Genomic DNA, 20,094 nt, shown 5'->3' on the forward strand with positions numbered 1-20,094 from the left:
AATAATTATCAATGGACATGTTTGAAGGTTTTGATGAATTTGAACATTGAGGAAAGTGCGCCTTCATTCAGCATTCAGGCATGGTGATAGCATTTTATGTGTGGTTTTAAATATTAATAAAGTAGACCAAATATATATATATATATATATATCTATATATATATATATATATATATATTATATATTATATTGTATATATATCATAGTGTCAATTTCTGCTATAGCAGTAATGCGAGAACTTTCTTTTAAATTATAATTTAAAAAAAACACTGGTCTGGTATAGATAAACTCATTTCTTTGCTATAGAAAAAGGCAGATCCTCCATCCATACTGTTTCTCCTTGGGCCAGTTAAGAATCAATAAAAACTAATCAATCCTGGTCGGGCTAATTCAAAAGCTTTATATTTTTGGAAATCGGTTCAGCATTTATTGACAAAACATCGACAAAAGCTCAAAAAATGGCTCACAAACATCTTATCCAAAACTTGTTCTCAAACGATTCAGATTGACTTGTGAGGTATATAGATAATGCAATATATCAGAATGTACTATCGAGTGAAACTTCTTATGCGACTTTAAACAAGGTTGCTTTAAATGTTCAATGCAAAGTGAGCTAATGTTTGAATAACGATTGTTTAGAATGCCTAGATTAGGAATGTTGAATTTTGTTTTAGATTTTTTTAGAATGTAAAATGTTTTTTCAAATGTTATGGATTATTCCATAATTTGTAGAATATTTATTAGAACATTGTAGACTGTTTGAAAGTGTTGCATAGTCTTTGAAGGTCTTGCAGACTGCACATAAGCATTGCAATCTCATTTTCACATTACGAAGTTTTCTCTTCTTTTGCAGAGTATCACTTCTATTATTTTCATTGTTTTTTGTGGGAAGATGAAGGATTTCCTTCGCTCCTCTCAAAAAATAAAAAACATAAAGCTTTAAAATTGAGTTTTGTCAGTTCTTCAAAAATGTCATAAATACGGGTGGAAAAGAAATAATTTATGATGATTTTTTTATACAAAATCTGACCTCAATCTTGAAACATTTGTCAAGATTGGGTCAGAAAAATATACGATACACGACAACATTGGCAGGTAAATTGTATTCGTGAGAATGATTTTTATACGTAGACTCTTCTATGGATTTTTAGATATTTTTAGATATCTATATATTTTACACATTTCTAGACAATTTCAAAAATATGTAGCCATTTGTAGATATTTTTTTTAAATTTTTGTACATTTTAACCCTTGCCAGTAGGCGACATTACATTTTTTTTATGTATATCTAGACATTTTGTACATATTAAAATTTTTTAAGTTACATTTAAACATCACTAACATTAAAATTAATACTTGGCAAAAAGAGTTGAAAAAATATTTTAAATTACCATTTGATTTACTGATTTTTTATATATATATATATATATATATATATATATATATTCAGGCTTTCCATAACTACAGACTTGGCAGGGTTACTTCAACAATCTTCAGAAATGAATCAGTACTAGAAGCTAATTCAGGCCGAAGAAATCCCTTCACTCAGAAAGGAATAAATTAAATGAAAAGTATAGGGAACTAGAATTGTGTATCAAGTTCCTATACAGGAATATAATTTATAAACGCATGAATTAAGATATTTTGACATTTATGGGCCAATTCTCGGATAACACATCTAAGTTTGTTTTGTAGACTCCTGCTTTAACATATCATGTCTTAAATAAGCATATGTTCAGGATTATGTATTCTTGGACCACGTCGTGTAGGAGGCACTCTTTTTCGATTGAATTGAATGGGTCCTATTCAGTTCCTTTTCTTTTCATGATCGTTCTCAGTGAAGTCTTTTATGGACTTATTCTTTTGTTATCTTGTCAGTCCACTTTATTTTCTCCATTCACCTGTCTCCTGCGCACCACATTTTAAAACTCTCCAAATAGTTCTTGTCGGCTTTTCTTAGAGTTCATGTCCCTGATCCGTAAAGAGCTATGCTCTAGACATAACATTTTATTTATCAATATCATCCACAAGTCGAGTCTTGGTTGGTTCTCAGTAGTGTTCTCAACTTCGCAAACTCCACCTTGGCGCTTGCGATCTTTGTCCTGATGTTTCTCGTGCTGTATTCGTTTCTGGTCAGAATGCTTCCTAAATATTTGAAATGATCAACATCTTCCAATTTTTGATTTTCTACTGTTATCTTTAGAGTATCATCTCGTTTTGATACTCTTATCACTTCCAATTTGTTGATGCTGATTTCCGTTCCTTATCTTCTACCCATTTCGACGATTCTGTCCATCATGTTCTGCAGCTCGGTTTGGTTTTTTGATATTACCACTAGATCAATCATTTTGCCATATAAAATAAAATATGTCACCAGGAATAGCTGTTATACCTACCATAATTCCATGAACCGCATAAGTTAAAAAATATTTTTTAAACATCAGTTTATTTACATAGATACCGCACCTGTCACAAGAAGTGTGAGCATACGTGAATTGGGCCGCTTGTTGAGAAAATACCCGGGACTATTCCTAAATGAGTGGACTTTGCGACTTATTGCATTTTTCGTCTATGACAAGGTATATATATATATATATATATATATATATAATAAATAAATGGTAGTCTTCATCCATGCTTTCTGATCCTGCACTTCGGTTTTCAGTACCCTGTATTTTCTCTTTACCAATCCCTTCAGCCCTTCTATTTTACCATCCACGACGTCGTGCAGGAGGCACTCTTTAGAACAGAACGGGTCCAATCCAGTTTCCTTCTTTTTTCAGGATTCTTGAAAAGGCCGATCTTGAAATGTCAAGAGAACATAAAAATCTCCTCAGGCAGTTACTAATAATGATTTTTTCCATATCTTCACAGGCTGCATCAGTACGGGCAAGCGCTTTGAAAGCCTTGCTCCCGTTATATGAGAACTATAAATTAGCAAGCAAATTAACATTGTTCACTCAAAAATATCAACAAAGACTTGTTAGATTATCTTGGGACAAGAGCCGATGCAATCAAGAGATTGCAATAAAGCTTGTCACGGCTATGTTCAGGTGAGAGTTGAGAATAAAAATGTTCACTTAATAGACATATGCATGAAACTTTTGATGTTGATAACCCAGTAAACACCCAACGGTAGTAGCAATCTTATATTACAGCTGTTCAAAAAATAATAGTATATTGCCAGCGATAAAGTAAAAAAATACAAGCAATGAATGAATGTATGTTAATTCTAATTGAAGAGTGAAGTTGCGAAAACAATATTTGTTTAGGCGTTGTTTGACATAATCCACTCTCTCAACAAATATTATAGAAGTTATTAATCAGCAATTTATTAATCTTCATTTCTCTAATGAAGGTTCATTTCTAAATGATAATTACAATGACAAACCGATCATGTCATATTTGAAGTATGACTTTAAATACATTATTGTTTTTAAATATTATAAATATTTTAATCTATATATATATAAATCTCGTGTCACGATGTTGGTTCGCGATGGACGCCCAAACTACTAGACCGATTTTAAATTTTAATGGCTCATCGTGTGCATATATATCCAACTTAGGTTATAGGAAATTTTGAAAAGTAAATTTGAAATATAAATATATAATTTTTATAAATTTCTAAAAATTTTGACAGAAAATGACCAAAAAAAAAACAAAACACTAAAATGACAAATGTCAAAATTAAAGGAAATTTGGATATATAATTTTATGAAAAAAAATTTGACATTTCAAAAAATAAAATTCAAAAACATGTACATATATAGAAATATCCAACATTTATATCAAAATTTGATGAAATGCTACATACAAAATCACTGATTATAGTTTTAAATCTAATTAAAAATCAATGCTTAAAATTTAAATAAATGTTGACATGAAAAAAAAATAAATGTCATCTGTCAATATTTATGAAAATAATTATATAAATAGATTTATGATTTAGATTTAATTGATTAGCTTACCAAATTATTTCGGAAACCAAAACTTCATTAAAACCTTATAGATTAGAGATCACAATAAAAAAGCGGCACTTGAATTTAAAAATAATCATAACCAAAATTTTGACATGTCACAAAAAAAGAATGTTTAACGAGTTACTTCAATAAGACGCAAATAAATTAATTATTACAAGTTATGTTACAGAAAATATTGCCTAACAAATTATAGATACAAAACAATATTGTAAAATAAATATTTTCAAAAAATTTTGACAGAAAATGGCCAAAAAAAAACAAAACACTAAAATGACAAATGTCATAATTTATGGAAAATTTGAGAAAAAAAGATTTATGATTTTTGAAAAACAAAAATTGACAGTTCAGAAAATATAATTCAAAAACATGTACATATATAGATATATCCAACACTAGCTGACCCGGCAAACGCTGTTTTGCCATCAAAAATATTTATATCCAAATTAGATGAAATGCTATATTCAAAATTACAATTTATAGTTTTAAATCTAATTAAAAGTCAATGTTTATAAATTTGAATAAATGTTGACATGAAAATCGTCAAATGTCATTTGTCAAAATTTATGAAAATAATTATATAAATAGATTTACAATTTATATTTATTTGATTAGCTTACCAAATTATTTCGGATACCAAAACTTCATCAAAACCTTAGATCATCAGAGATCACAATAAAAAAGCGACATATTGAATTTAAAATTAATCATAAACAAAAATTTGATATTTCACAAAAAAATGTTTAACGACTTCAATAAGAAACAAATAAATTAATTATTCCAAGTTATATTGCCGAACAAATTATAGATACAACACAATATTGTAAAATAAATATCATATATTAATTTTCGACCAAAAAGGAAATATTTTGACATTTACAAATATACTGCATATTGAATATATGAAATTGACATTCACTATTTTTCAATTAAATGAAAATGTAAAAAATCAAATATTTATATAAAAAATTGTATATTCAGATGAAGATACTGATTTGTTAATTTAGACTGAAACCTGATTTATTCATTAATTTTAAAAAAAAATGGCATAAACAAAATTAAAATAAACAAAACACCTGCATCATGCGTTGGAATTAATTAACGAAGTGTAAAGAAATTTGTGTAATTAAAATAAAATATCATTATTATATGAGTTGAGATAAATTTTGATTGCCATCGCAAACGTTAATCATACAGAAAATTGTAACCTCTTAAATGGAATAGTACAATCTGAAGGTATCATTGCAATCTGACAAAAATAAACTAGACAAACTAAATACTATATCATATTATATTAAATTTCGATCCAAAAGAAAATATTTTGACAGTTATAATTAATTTGAAATGAAATGCAAATGTCAAAAATCAGATCTTTATGTAAAAAAATATTTATTTCCACAATATTCCCGTGTTGAATTTGCACTTTTTTATGAATTTAGCAAGCATATAATATATTCATTGATCACTTAAAATAATTATTAATTTATAATAAATAAATATTGACGTATTTGACATGACAAAAGTATAATAAACAAAACGTTATGATGCGAGTGAATTAATTTTTGAAGTATGAAATGTCAAATAATTTTGAAAATTATAACAAGTTTTTAACTATTTGTCAGAAAGAATATATTTTATTACAAATTCATACCCATATCAAGCACCAAAGTAATAAATACTATTTATAAAATGGCATATTATTTATAGACAATATGATTTTAATGCATATTTTAATTATATGTTTTATATTAATATCAAATAAATATATTTATGTTTCACTTGATTTTAATGAAAATAATTCAATGCCAAAATAAAAAGTATACATCTAAAATTATAGTCTAAATATTACAATTTTGATAAATAATCATCCATTATTGTACAGTACAGTAAAAGTACAAAAATTGATAAAAAATTAATAAAAGTGCCAAAAATCAAACATTTTATAGATTTGGACTCGGATTTCTCAGAACTTTATCCATGTTAGTTTCAGGGATAGTATGAATATCAATTTGCAGTCGAAAATTTATATGATAAGTGATTAAAACATTATAGATCACAATAAAAAAGCGACATATTGAATTTAACATTAATCATAAACAAAATTCTGACAGTTCAAAAAAAAAAGAATTTTTAACGACTTCAATAAGATACAAATAAATTAATTAATCCAAGTTATGTTATAGGCAATATTGGCAATCAAATTATAGATATAAATTATATCATATTATATTAAATTTCGAACCAAAAAGGAAATATTTTGGCATTTAAAAATTTAGTGCATATTGGATATTTGAAATTGACATTCAATATTTTTAAATTAAATGCAAAAGTAAAAAATCTGATATTTATATAAAAATTATATATTTAGATAATGGTACTGCGATGATTCAGACTAAAATCTAATTTATTCATTGATTAAAAATATTTCACTATTTGACATAAATAAAATTAAAATAAACAAAGCACTATGATGCGTTCGAATTAATTATCAAAATGTAAAGAAATTCGTGTAATAAAAATGTAACATTATTATTAATATATCATGTATATTATAAGAACTTTTGCAATGCGGAAAAATATTTTTGATGGCAAAACAGCGTTTGCCGGGTCAGCTAGTGCTATTATAAATATATAATTTATAATTTTTTATTATATAAATGTGTATATATATAAAGGTTGACGCTATGGGTTGAAGCCCCTTTCTGGGGTATTGCAATGACTGCCGCTTATTATATTTTAGCATTTCCCCATTACGAAAGGTGTACTTCAACTTCTTAACCCGACTTCTACGAATGCCCTGTAATTACCTGTTAAGACTGATATAGCTAATTATCCATTTTTGTCCATTCAGGTCCTATCCGTACTTATTCACTAGGAAAGACTTGAACACGGTTTCAAGTTTGATGTTCTCTCCAAATCGAAAGGTTGCAGTGACAGCAGGCACATTTTTTCATCATGTCTGTTTAAGATTGGATGAAGATTCAAATGGGGCCGGGTTTGGGGTTCGATGGTTCAGATATGTTTCAACTTTCATCAGTGAATTGAAAGTAAGTAAAATATGTATATATGATAGTCATGTGGATGTCGTATAAATAATTTTTTTGAATCTTTATTCTTTATTTTGATTATTTTTCAGGGTTTAAATTTTATTTCATATCTAGTGGATGCCCTAGTTGGAAACATTGAGATAATGAAAGATTGGAATTCGATGATACATATTTTAACTCAAGAAAATGATGATCCTTTGACCCCAATCCCCCAACCTCAAGAAATTTTAATTGAAATTATGTTCTGTGTGCAAGTCTTTCAAGTACTGGTGAATATCCAGGGGAGAGAGCAACTGATAATATGGTAATATTGCATTGCAATGATGCATATATAAAACTGAGGTAACTTGACCTATTTTAATGTACTGGCGGGGGGTACTTACGGAAGCGACAAGAATAAGCATTTTCCAGAAATGATCTCAAGTTACAATATTCGCAACGAATCCGAATATGGTCGATAATTACAAGTACAGGACTCTACTTAATTGATATGCAGCTGCTCTCCTGGTCAATTAAATAAACAAAACGCTCTTGGTCTCCAGACAATTTGATTTTTTTTTCATTTTTGGACTGTGTATGAACTCATGACCAATGGAATAGTTTTGTGGGAATCAGTTTGTTGCTTTTAGTACTACACATATCTGTTTCCTTGATTTGATATTATAGCATGATAGTCGTCAAACGTTTAAGGCAATAATTTATAAGTCCAATTAGAAGTACAACATTAACTAAATCTAAACCGATCAAGTAAAAGTACCCTGCCCTGGTTTTAATGTCAGTACATGCAAATGGGTAAAACTATCCAGTTGTTTCTTCTTCTAGTGTGTTGATTATATGTTTAAACATTATTTTTTATATCTAAATTTCATTAGTTTTCATATTTACAGGTCCCAAGTTTAAAACAAAGAAAACAAATGAAGGAAGAAAAATTAAATATCACAAAACATCTAATGCCTGTGATAGCAATTCTGTTGGCTCGCTTCAAAACCAATGTGAATTGTATTATTCATTTGATCAGAATACCTCAATATTTTGACTTCGAAAATACAAGCAAGATGGAAGATCTGGTTAGTATTTTAATTTTTGTACCTATGAATACCTATAAGGATTACTTAGCAAACCTGGTCTTTGTCTTTGTGCTTGAATTGCCACCAACAGGAGTATATATTTTAACCAGAAATTTTAATTGCATATGGGAATGTTCATGCATCTTGCATTTGTAGTTTTTCTAACTTTTTAATATATACTTACTAGTTTTAATCTAGTGTTTTATGTTTACAGCATTTAAGGAATTTATTGGGCGCTCTGCAAGTCATCGCCCAGGATTCTGCAGACACAATAGTGTTGGACAACTGCAGCAAGACTTTGCATTGCCTTTATAAAAGGGCAAGAAGCATTGTTGCAGATTGCGATGCCGCCATATCGACCATTGTCGACGAATGCGCATTTGTATATATGGAGCCATATCTTGTATGGCTAAGTATTGTGAATGGGGTACGAATTACATTTTTGTTATGTGTAGAAAGTTGTCAAACAATTCATCTCTTGATCAGAAATAATTTTTCTTTCTAGCAAATGGATCCAAAATATGCTAAGAAAGAGGATTTTCCTCGGATTGTAAATTCTCTGAAGAAAATATACATTTTCCACTATTTACATAACATAAATTATTTAGATATATGGGATGATTTTTTAGAAGAATTTAAAGTGTTTAAGAATGGTGTCATTGAAATCTTCCTATCGAGGTATGTCAATTAGATCAAAGATTAAACATAACTAATTTAACTAATTCATACTCCTATCAAAATATATTTTAGGGATCGATATACTGCCTACTTTCCTACGGCACATATTTATCTTGGGAATTGATGGAAGTAAAAGATATGGATCTAAATAATATGGTACTCAATGCTATGGCTTGTATGAAACGAGCCGATATATTAGAGTTAAAATTGAAAAATTATATTGAAATCTGCAAGGACATCGTAAAAAATGTCACTCATGATGATCTGCAACAAGCTGTAAGTTGATTTGAAAAAATCAAAAATTTAAAGTAATACTAATTGTAAGGCAAATTTCAATATTGTTTTAAACTATACATGAACTACTTGTCTACCTGTCCACCTGTCTCCAACTTCTTCAACCTTCTACTTGTCAAGAGTTTTACCTTGCTGCCTGTTTACTGTCCAACCTGTTAACCTGTTAACCTGTTAACCTGTTCACAACTCTTCAGTTCACACGTCTACTTGTCCATCTGATTGCCTGTCTATGTATTCACCTGCTCACCTACAAGTCTACTTGAAAACCAATTTACCTCTATCAGTCTGTTCATCAATGGGAATCGAATGCTTTTTGAGTAATTCAAATCGAATAATCGGTGCTCCGGGGTTGTCCACCAAAAATAGTATCCTTATTAAATTTTATTATCAATAAGGTACATAAATAGTAGATTGGGCTATGATTTTTATTTTGTTCGTAATTTTAACCATTTCTAGTAAAAATATTGATTGAAGTAACGCTCACTATGTCCAATCCAAGCCTAATCAAAAATGTATGGGAAAGCGTCATGTTAGGTTTGGACGACATGGCAAGCACTCGCGATTTTTGAACAATTACAACCTATTTTGGTTTTATCGAAGTTGCTGAAATATTTTTTGTACTTTTAATAAATTAATTTCTAACATTTTAGGCCTTGATTGCAATATGTTCTTTAGCCGCGAATTTCAACCGAGAACTGGCCGACCATCAAAACCCAATAATACACGACTTAGTTTTAAAACTCAGCTCGGATGACATGAAGCTAATAAAAAAGTATGCAGAAGAGTATGTTTTCACAAAACATTGGACAGGTAATAATTACAATAAAATTAATTCAAATATTCCTTATTGAAGTGGAACTTCTAATGCAAGTGCCAACAAAAAATGTTGAATAGAAAGATACACAGAGCGAAAATTGTCTGAAGATGGTATATATTATATGAAAATTTGTAAATTGTCAGAAAATCCACATCATTTTCAGACAATTTACAAAATTTTCATATAATCAGCTGAAGATTTTGTAAAATGTCTGAAGATTTGTAATATATTTATTTACTGGGAAAGTTTTTGAACATATTTTATTAGTTGGTTGTTTGATATCTGTTGTGATGCATGTTGATACACTTTTAAGCTTCAATTATAAATTGAGATGCCAAATAGAATTTTTCACTCAAAGATGCATCTAACACAACTTAACAATCACATTTATGTTTAGATTTTTGTTTATATGCATAACACAGTTTGTGTAAAAGAAAAAAGTAATATGACTTTACTAGAAGACTTTTGTAATTATGTTATTGTTATTATCTTATTGTAGGAAGACACGAAGAACATGAGATTCAAATAAGCAAACGTCGTGAAGTGTTGGAGCGTTTTTGTAAACTTGTTCAATTTAATATTATACCAGCTAATAAAGCATACTTTGTTTTAAAGCATTGTGTGAAGGTAAGGTTATAACAGGTGTACATTGCATATTGAAACTTCTTCCTATTCCATTTTGTAATTTACTGACTAGCTAACATTCTAATAATTACCCATCGAAGTCTCCAAAATCTTTCTGAAAGAAAAGCTTAAAAATTCAAAAGAATACTATTAAGGTCCAAGAGATTAAAGATCTTGCCATGTAAAATATTCTATAGCTTTGCCATTCCCAAACCTGAAGGGCTACCTTAGAATCCATAATTTGCCCCTAAAAATACCTGCATTTGACCATGGATTTAGTAGCTTTATGAACAAAACAGTGGATGTATTACGAGGACCTAGGATAATTAGTTGAAACTAGCTATAATTTGTTAGAGGTATATATTTACATCAAATGACTGTGAAATTGTAGTAATGATAAATAATGGTCACAATAAGGGCTTTATTTCAAACTCTGTGAATTTATACATATATAACTATAAAATAAATATTTTCGCACTCACAATTTCTTAAGAATCGTTTCGGCGCATCGCGCACTGTTTTGCGTCCGAACGAACTCTATGCAATTGCAGGGTACTATTAGCGTTACGCGCGGGTGTACTGGCTCTGTTTTTTTCAATCTTCCAATGTGTTCCACTAAACTGATTTGAACAATATTTTCAGTACTCAAAGGAAAAACAATAGGCTTTCGAATAACGTTAATTAGAAAGTGGTCCAAATAAATGCACTACCCGAAATAATCAATTGAAAAATTATTTTGTCTTTTTAAGCTAATAGTAAACGATTTTTCGGAATCGATTGTTCTACATAATGTGGTCTGAGTCAATGTGAGTAGAATCACGTAAATTTTTTTTCGATATCTTTTATGGTTACGCCAAAAATTGAGTTTGAAAGAAGGGGCCACTTTGGCATATTTTCAATGATATCTCGGCCATGAGGTACAAAGTTGAAAAGTGGTATATCGGTTTTTATCAAATAGACCTATAAAATGGCGTATAAATTATTTAAATACCAGGGTGGGGCCGATTCTGTATGGCAATGCGCCCATACCCTTTCATAAAAATTCGGGAAACAAGTATCAATTTAAAATTTTTATTAAAACAATCATTAAAAATTAAACAATCGACAGGATAAGTGTAATGGAATAATATAAATATTTGCTCGTAATATATAGACTCTTTCAATCGTCGCATCTGTTTGATAAGTCGCATATTGTTTTATACGTTTTATTGAAGCAGAATTTAATATTTTAGAAATCATTTTGAATTTTTTTTAAATATTTTTCGGATTTGTATTGCTCGATCGGGATAGAAAATATGGTTTCTTATTTTGTAGAATCGGTGTGGAATAAATAAATAGTTTTTTGTAAAATCTGCTTTCCGAAATTATTAATCATATGTTATATATCTGCTTATATTTTTAACTTTGTCTTTTATATAGTTCTTTTATACAGACATATTAAATATAGGAAATACGAACACAATATTAGCTGCAGTTATAATTTAATTGCTATTATTAAATATCATTAAAGAAATTACTAGCGTTGTGAAAACAAGTTAGTCCAATAGTTCACTGGCGCTCCTACTATTACATCTGAGCGAGAAAGCTCCACTTGCACTTACACATATAAAGAAACTCTATTGACCTATATTCAAAATCGTGGAAAGCGCCTTCAACTAGATGAAAAAAAGTTATAAAAGGCCCAAATGCAATTTGGTACGGTGAGTTGTATAAAATTTGTTGAGTTGAGAAGTTCGGTTACTTGAGTGGAAGCAAAATATATAATGGATATCATACAAGGTATTTATTTATTTAGATATATATATATATATATATATATATATATATATATATACTAGCTGACCCGGCAAACGCTGTTTTGCCATCAAAAATATTTTTCCGCATTGCAAAAGTTCTTATAATATACATGATATATTAATAATAATGTTACATTTTTATTACACGAATTTCTTTACATTTTGATAATTAATTCGAACGCATCATAGTGCTTTGTTTATTTTAATTTTATTTATGTCAAATAGTGAAATATTTTTAATCAATGAATAAATTAGATTTTAGTCTGAATCATCGCAGTACCATTATCTAAATATATAATTTTTATATAAATATCAGATTTTTTACTTTTGCATTTAATTTAAAAATATTGAATGTCAATTTCAAATATCCAATATGCACTAAATTTTTAAATGCCAAAATATTTCCTTTTTGGTTCGAAATTTAATATAATATGATAAAATTTATATCTATAATTTGATTGCCAATATTACCTATAACATAACTTGGAATAATTAATTTATTTGTATCTTATTGAAGTCGTTAAAAATTCATTTTTTTTTTTTTGAACTGTCAGAATTTTGTTTATGATTAATGTTAAATTCAATATGTCGCTTTTTTATTGTGATCTATAATGTTTTAATCACTTATCATATAAATTTTCGACTGCAAATTGATATTCATACTATCCCTGAAACTAACATGGATAAAGTTCTGAGAAATCCGAGTCCAAATCTATAAAATGTTTGATTTTTGGCACTTTTATTAATTTTTTATCAATTTTTGTACTTTTACTGTACTGTACAATAATGGATGATTATTTATCAAAATTGTAATATTTAGACTATAATTTTAGATGTATACTTTTTATTTTGGCATTGAATTATTTTCATTAAAATCAAGTGAAACATAAATATATTTATTTGATATTTATATAAAACATATAATTAAAATATGCATTAAAATCATATTGTCTATAAATAATATGCCATTTTATAAATAGTATTTATTACTTTGGTGCTTGATATGGGTATGAATTTGTAATAAAATATATTCTTTCTGACAAATAGTTAAAAACTTGTTATAATTTTCAAAATTATTTGACATTTCATACTTCAAAAATTAATTCACTCGCATCATAGCGTTTTGTTTATTATACTTTTGTCATGTCAAATACGTCAATATTTATTTATTATAAATTAATAATTATTTTAAGTGATCAATGAATATATTATATGCTTGCTAAATTCATAAAAAAGTGCAAATTCAACACGGGAATATTGTGGAAATAAATATTTTTTTACATAAAGATCTGATTTTTGACATTTGCATTTCATTTCAAATTAATTATAACTGTCAAAATATTTTCTTTTGGATCGAAATTTAATATAATATGATATAGTATTTAGTTTGTCTAGTTTATTTTTGTCAGATTGCAATGATACCTTCAGATTGTACTATTCCATTTAAGAGGTTACAATTTTCTGTATGATTAACGTTTGCGATGGCAATCAAAATTTATCTCAACTCATATAATAATGATATTTTATTTTAATTACACAAATTTCTTTACACTTCGATAATTAATTCCAACGCATGATGCAGGTGTTTTGTTTATTTTAATTTTGTTTATGCCAATTTTTTTTAAAATTAATGAATAAATCAGGTTTCAGTCTAAATTAACAAATCAGTATCTTCATCTGAATATACAATTTTTTATATAAATATTTGATTTTTTACATTTTCATTTAATTGAAAAATAGTGAATGTCAATTTCATATATTCAATATGCAGTATATTTGTAAATGTCAAAATATTTCCTTTTTGGTCGAAAATTAATCTATGATATTTATTTTACAATATTGTGCTGTATCTATAATTTCTTCGGCAATATAACTTGGAATAATTAATTTATTTGTTTCTTATTGAAGTCGTTAAACATTTTTTTTGTGAAATGTCAAATTTTTGTTTATGATTAATTTTAAATTCAATATGTCGCTTTTTTATTGTGATCTCTGATCTATAAGGTTTTGATGAAGTTTTGGTATCCGAAATAATTTGGTAAGCTAATCAAATAAATATAAATTGTAAATCTATTTATATAATTATTTTCATAAATTTTGACAAATGACATTTGACGATTTTCATGTCAACATTTATTCAAATTTATAAACATTGACTTTTAATTAGATTTAAAACTATAAATTGTAATTTTGAATATAGCATTTCATCTAATTTGGATATAAATGTTGGATATATCTATATATGTACATGTTTTTGAATTATATTTTCTGAACTGTCAATTTTTGTTTTTCAAAAATCATAAATCTTTTTTTCTCAAATTTTCCATAAATTATGACATTTGTCATTTTAGTGTTTTGTTTTTTTTGGCCATTTTCTGTCAAAATTTTTTGAAAATATTTATTTTACAATATTGTTTTGTATCTATAATTTGTTAGGCAATATTTTCTGTAACATAACTTGTAATAATTAATTTATTTGCGTCTTATTGAAGTAACTCGTTAAACATTCTTTTTTGTGACATGTCAAAATTTTGGTTATGATTATTTTTAAATTCAAGTGCCGCTTTTTTATTGTGATCTCTAATCTATAAGGTTTTAATGAAGTTTTGGTTTCCGAAATAATTTGGTAAGCTAATCAATTAAATCTAAATCATAAATCTATTTATATAATTATTTTCATAAATTTTGACAGATGACATTTATTTTTTTTTCATGTCAACATTTATTTAAATTTTTAAGCATTGATTTTTAATTAGATTTAAAACTATAATCAGTGATTTTGTATGTAGCATTTCATCAAATTTTGATATAAATGTTGGATATTTCTATATATGTACATGTTTTTGAATTTTATTTTTTGAAATGTCAATTTTTTTTCAAAAATTATATATCCAAATTTCCTTTAATTTTGACATTTGTCATTTTAGTGTTTTGTTTTTTTTTTGGTCATTTTCTGTCAAAATTTTTAGAAATTTATAAAAATTATATATTTATATTTCAAATTTACTTTTCAAAATTTCCTATAACCTAAGTTGGATATATATGCACACGATGAGCCATTAAAATTTAAAATCGGTCTAGTAGTTTGGGCGTCCATCGCGAACCAACATCGTGACACGAGATTTATATATATATATATATATATATATATATATATATACTAGCTGACCCGGCAAACGCTGTTTTGCCATCAAAAATATTTTTCCGCATTGCAAAGGTTCTTATAATATACATGATATATTAATAATAATGTTACATTTTTATTACACGAATTTCTTTACATTTTGATAATTAATTCGAACGCATCATAGTGCTTTGTTTATTTTAATTTTATTTATGTCAAATAGTGAAATATTTTTAATCAATGAATAAATTAGATTTTAGTCTGAATCATCGCAGTACCATTATCTAAATATATAATTTTTATATAAATATCAGATTTTTTACTTTTGCATTTAATTTAAAAATATTGAATGTCAATTTCAAATATCCAATATGCACTAAATTTTTAAATGCCAAAATATTTCCTTTTTGGTTCGAAATTTAATATAATATGATAAAATTTATATCTATAATTTGATTGCCAATATTACCTATAACATAACTTGGAATAATTAATTTATTTGTATCTTATTGAAGTCGTTAAAAATTCATTTTTTTTTTTTTGAACTGTCAGAATTTTGTTTATGATTAATGTTAAATTCAATATGTCGCTTTTTTATTGTGATCTATAATGTTTTAATCACTTATCATATAAATTTTCGACTGCAAATTGATATTCATACTATCCCTGAAACTAACATGGATAAAGTTCTGAGAAATCCGAGTCCAAATCTATAAAATGTTTGATTTTTGGCACTTTTATTAATTTTTTATCAATTTTTGTACTTTTACTGTACTGTACAATAATGGATGATTATTTATCAAAATTGTAATATTTAGACTATAATTTTAGATGTATACTTTTTATTTTGGCATTGAATTATTTTCATTAAAATCAAGTGAAACATAAATATATTTATTTGATATTTATATAAAACATATAATTAAAATATGCATTAAAATCATATTGTCTATAAATAATATGCCATTTTATAAATAGTATTTATTACTTTGGTGCTTGATATGGGTATGAATTTGTAATAAAATATATTCTTTCTGACAAATAGTTAAAAACTTGTTATAATTTTCAAAATTATTTGACATTTCATACTTCAAAAATTAATTCACTCGCATCATAGCGTTTTGTTTATTATACTTTTGTCATGTCAAATACGTCAATATTTATTTATTATAAATTAATAATTATTTTAAGTGATCAATGAATATATTATATGCTTGCTAAATTCATAAAAAGTGCAAATTCAACACGGGAATATTGTGGAAATAAATATTTTTTTACATAAAGATCTGATTTTTGACATTTGCATTTCATTTCAAATTAATTATAACTGTCAAAATATTTTCTTTTGGATCGAAATTTAATATAATATGATATAGTATTTAGTTTGTCTAGTTTATTTTTGTCAGATTGCAATGATACCTTCAGATTGTACTATTCCATTTAAGAGGTTACAATTTTCTGTATGATTAACGTTTGCGATGGCAATCAAAATTTATCTCAACTCATATAATAATGATATTTTATTTTAATTACACAAATTTCTTTACACTTCGATAATTAATTCCAACGCATGATGCAGGTGTTTTGTTTATTTTAATTTTGTTTATGCCAATTTTTTTTAAATTAATGAATAAATCAGGTTTCAGTCTAAATTAACAAATCAGTATCTTCATCTGAATATACAATTTTTTATATAAATATTTGATTTTTTACATTTTCATTTAATTGAAAAATAGTGAATGTCAATTTCATATATTCAATATGCAGTATATTTGTAAATGTCAAAATATTTCCTTTTGGTCGAAAATTAATCTATGATATTTATTTTACAATATTGTGCTGTATCTATAATTTCTTCGGCAATATAACTTGGAATAATTAATTTATTTGTTTCTTATTGAAGTCGTTAAACATTTTTTTTGTGAAATGTCAAATTTTTGTTTATGATTAATTTTAAATTCAATATGTCGCTTTTTTTATTGTGATCTCTGATCTATAAGGTTTTGATGAAGTTTTGGTATCCGAAATAATTTGGTAAGCTAATCAATAAATATAAATTGTAAATCTATTTATATAATTATTTTCATAAATTTTGACAAATGACATTTGACGATTTTCATGTCAACATTTATTCAAATTTATAAACATTGACTTTTAATTAGATTTAAACTATAAATTGTAATTTTGAATATAGCATTTCATCTAATTTGGATATAAATGTTGGATATATCTATATATGTACATGTTTTTGAATTATATTTCTGAACTGTCAATTTTTGTTTTTCAAAAATCATAAAATCTTTTTTCTCAAATTTTCCATAAATTATGACATTTGTCATTTTAGTGTTTTTGTTTTTTTTGGCCATTTTCTGTCAAAATTTTTTGAAAATATTTATTTTACAATATTGTTTTGTATCTATAATTTGTTAGGCAATATTTTCTGTAACATAACTTGTAATAATTAATTTATTTGCGTCTTATTGAAGTAACTCGTTAAACATTCTTTTTTGTGACATGTCAAATTTTGGTTATGATTATTTTTAAATTCAAGTGCCGCTTTTTTATTGTGATCTCTAATCTATAAGGTTTTAATGAAGTTTTGGTTTCCGAAATAATTTGGTAAGCTAATCAATTAAATCTAAATCATAAATCTATTTATATAATTATTTTCATAAATATTGACAGATGACATTTATTTTTTTTTCATGTCAACATTTATTTAAATTTTTAAGCATTGATTTTTAATTAGATTTAAAACTATAATCAGTGATTTTGTATGTAGCATTTCATCAAATTTTGATATAAATGTTGGATATTTCTATATATGTACATGTTTTTGAATTTTATTTTTTGAAATGTCAATTTTTTTTTCAAAAATTATATATCCAAATTTCCTTTAATTTTGACATTTGTCATTTTAGTGTTTTGTTTTTTTTTTGGTCATTTTCTGTCAAAATTTTTAGAAATTTATAAAAATTATATATTTATATTTCAAATTTACTTTTCAAAATTTCCTATAACCTAAGTTGGATATATATGCACACAATGAGCCATTAAAATTTAAAATCGGTCTAGTAGTTTGGGCGTCCATCGCGAACCAACATCGTGACACGAGATTTATATATATATAGATATATATATTGGATAGATTTGAATTTATTATAATATTATATATTATTACCGGGCCCGCCTGTAGTGTGCAAATTCAATTACAGATACAAAGGAATAAAAAAAAATTGCTAATGCTATTCAAGATATAGAAGCGTGAGTGAAATCCCGGGCATGAAATATTAATAGTTTTTACGGATTTGGATAAAAAATCAAATTGGGAGAAGAGAATTGTGTAAGTAATTTATTTAAATCCACTTTTTTTTCTTTAGGACATGTGCGTAATTAAAAAAATATATTTATAGTTGGATGATGCATCCAAGAGACCGACAAAATAGGAGAGGTTTTTTGGACCAAATCCTTTCTCAAATCATACCGTTGGGCTGTGTGCCGTGTCTGCCGCAGATTATGGTATATATTTCTTCTATATTATAGCATATACATACAATACTTATACATACATATATATATAAATATATTATAAAGGTGATATATTATTTCCAAATCGCGTAAAAACTTTACACTTTTAATTCGAAAATTTTTATAGAAGCGTAATTTGTTGTGATATAATTGATTTGATTTTTATAATAGAGTTTGTATTTGCTCAACGTCAAATTGGACCTTGTGCCTTGCCCTGCTCTACATATATACTTTTTATTAGATTTTTACTTTAATTCATCGAATGTCACTCGAAACTTTTCAAAAAGCAGGTCAAAGAAGAAATACTTAATTCATTTTCTATCTATCCTCGCAGAAATTTGAAAATTTTGTATAGCTCAGTAATATTATTTACAATTATACACAAAATCCATTATTACCATATTTTTATAACAGAGTATGACATGAATGCTGTCGGAATTATCTTCAAGAAAATTCAAATAAATTTGCTCCCGGACAACAGAATTATAGACCGAGGCAGGAATGAAAATAGCAGCGGCCAGGAAAAAGAAGGCCAAGACCGTGGCAGCAAAAACAATGGCAGCGGCCGAATAACTTCTACTACCGTGGCCGCGGTAATTATCGCGGCGATCGACGTGGCGGCGGTAATCATCGTCAGTGGCTACTATCGCGGCGGCAGAAGTTGATCGCGCCATATACATTTATTGATTTTTTTTATTTTTTGTTTATTTCTGCTAATCTTAACAATCAGATTACAATATAATCTATAAGTTAAAAATATATTTTTAAATAAGATATTTTGTTTAATAAATAAATTAAACAAGTTATTATTTTTATTTGTTTTATCCTTCTATGTGTTATATTATGATTAATTATTATTATATAATCAGACATTTCAACAAGAAAACTTGTACAAATTTCTATGTTCCTTTGCAATTATTAAGTTTGGCTACGGTCCTAGTTTTAATTCAGTGGAAGCTGAATACATACGAATAAAACCTACAACTGTCTACAACAAAATTAAAACTCAGCAAACAAAATAGCAGATTCAGTCGATGAAATAACAAAATTAAAATACTTTTTATGTTATAACACTAAATCAAAATACTTCATACAATCTTGGAACAGATATGTTTAGTTTTTCTGCAATATTTGCTATT

General features: G+C 26.7%; 1 protein-coding gene across 1 annotated transcript in view; it reads left to right on the forward strand.

Moving 5' to 3' along the window:
• The window catches only part of LOC113380899 (cohesin subunit SA-1-like), a 28,252-nt gene extending 8,275 nt beyond the window's left edge, over nt 1-19,977 (forward strand). The window contains exons 2-11 of the mRNA XM_026619955.1: nt 2,875-3,053; nt 6,832-7,027; nt 7,117-7,296; nt 7,915-8,094; nt 8,309-8,476; nt 8,845-9,048; nt 9,717-9,876; nt 10,383-10,510; nt 19,372-19,548; nt 19,825-19,977. Coding sequence (XP_026475740.1) covers nt 2,875-3,053; nt 6,832-7,027; nt 7,117-7,296; nt 7,915-8,094; nt 8,309-8,476; nt 8,845-9,048; nt 9,717-9,876; nt 10,383-10,510; nt 19,372-19,548; nt 19,825-19,977 — 1,725 coding nt within the window. The remainder of the gene's footprint in view (nt 1-2,874; nt 3,054-6,831; nt 7,028-7,116; nt 7,297-7,914; nt 8,095-8,308; nt 8,477-8,844; nt 9,049-9,716; nt 9,877-10,382; nt 10,511-19,371; nt 19,549-19,824) is intronic.
• Nucleotides 19,978-20,094: the final 117 nt, after the last annotated feature.

Source organism: Ctenocephalides felis, unplaced genomic scaffold, assembly GCF_003426905.1.
Source record: "Ctenocephalides felis isolate EL2017-DRISC unplaced genomic scaffold, ASM342690v1 CF-g0.4_SCAFFOLD_02454, whole genome shotgun sequence".
Lineage (NCBI taxonomy): Eukaryota > Metazoa > Arthropoda > Insecta > Siphonaptera > Pulicidae > Ctenocephalides > Ctenocephalides felis.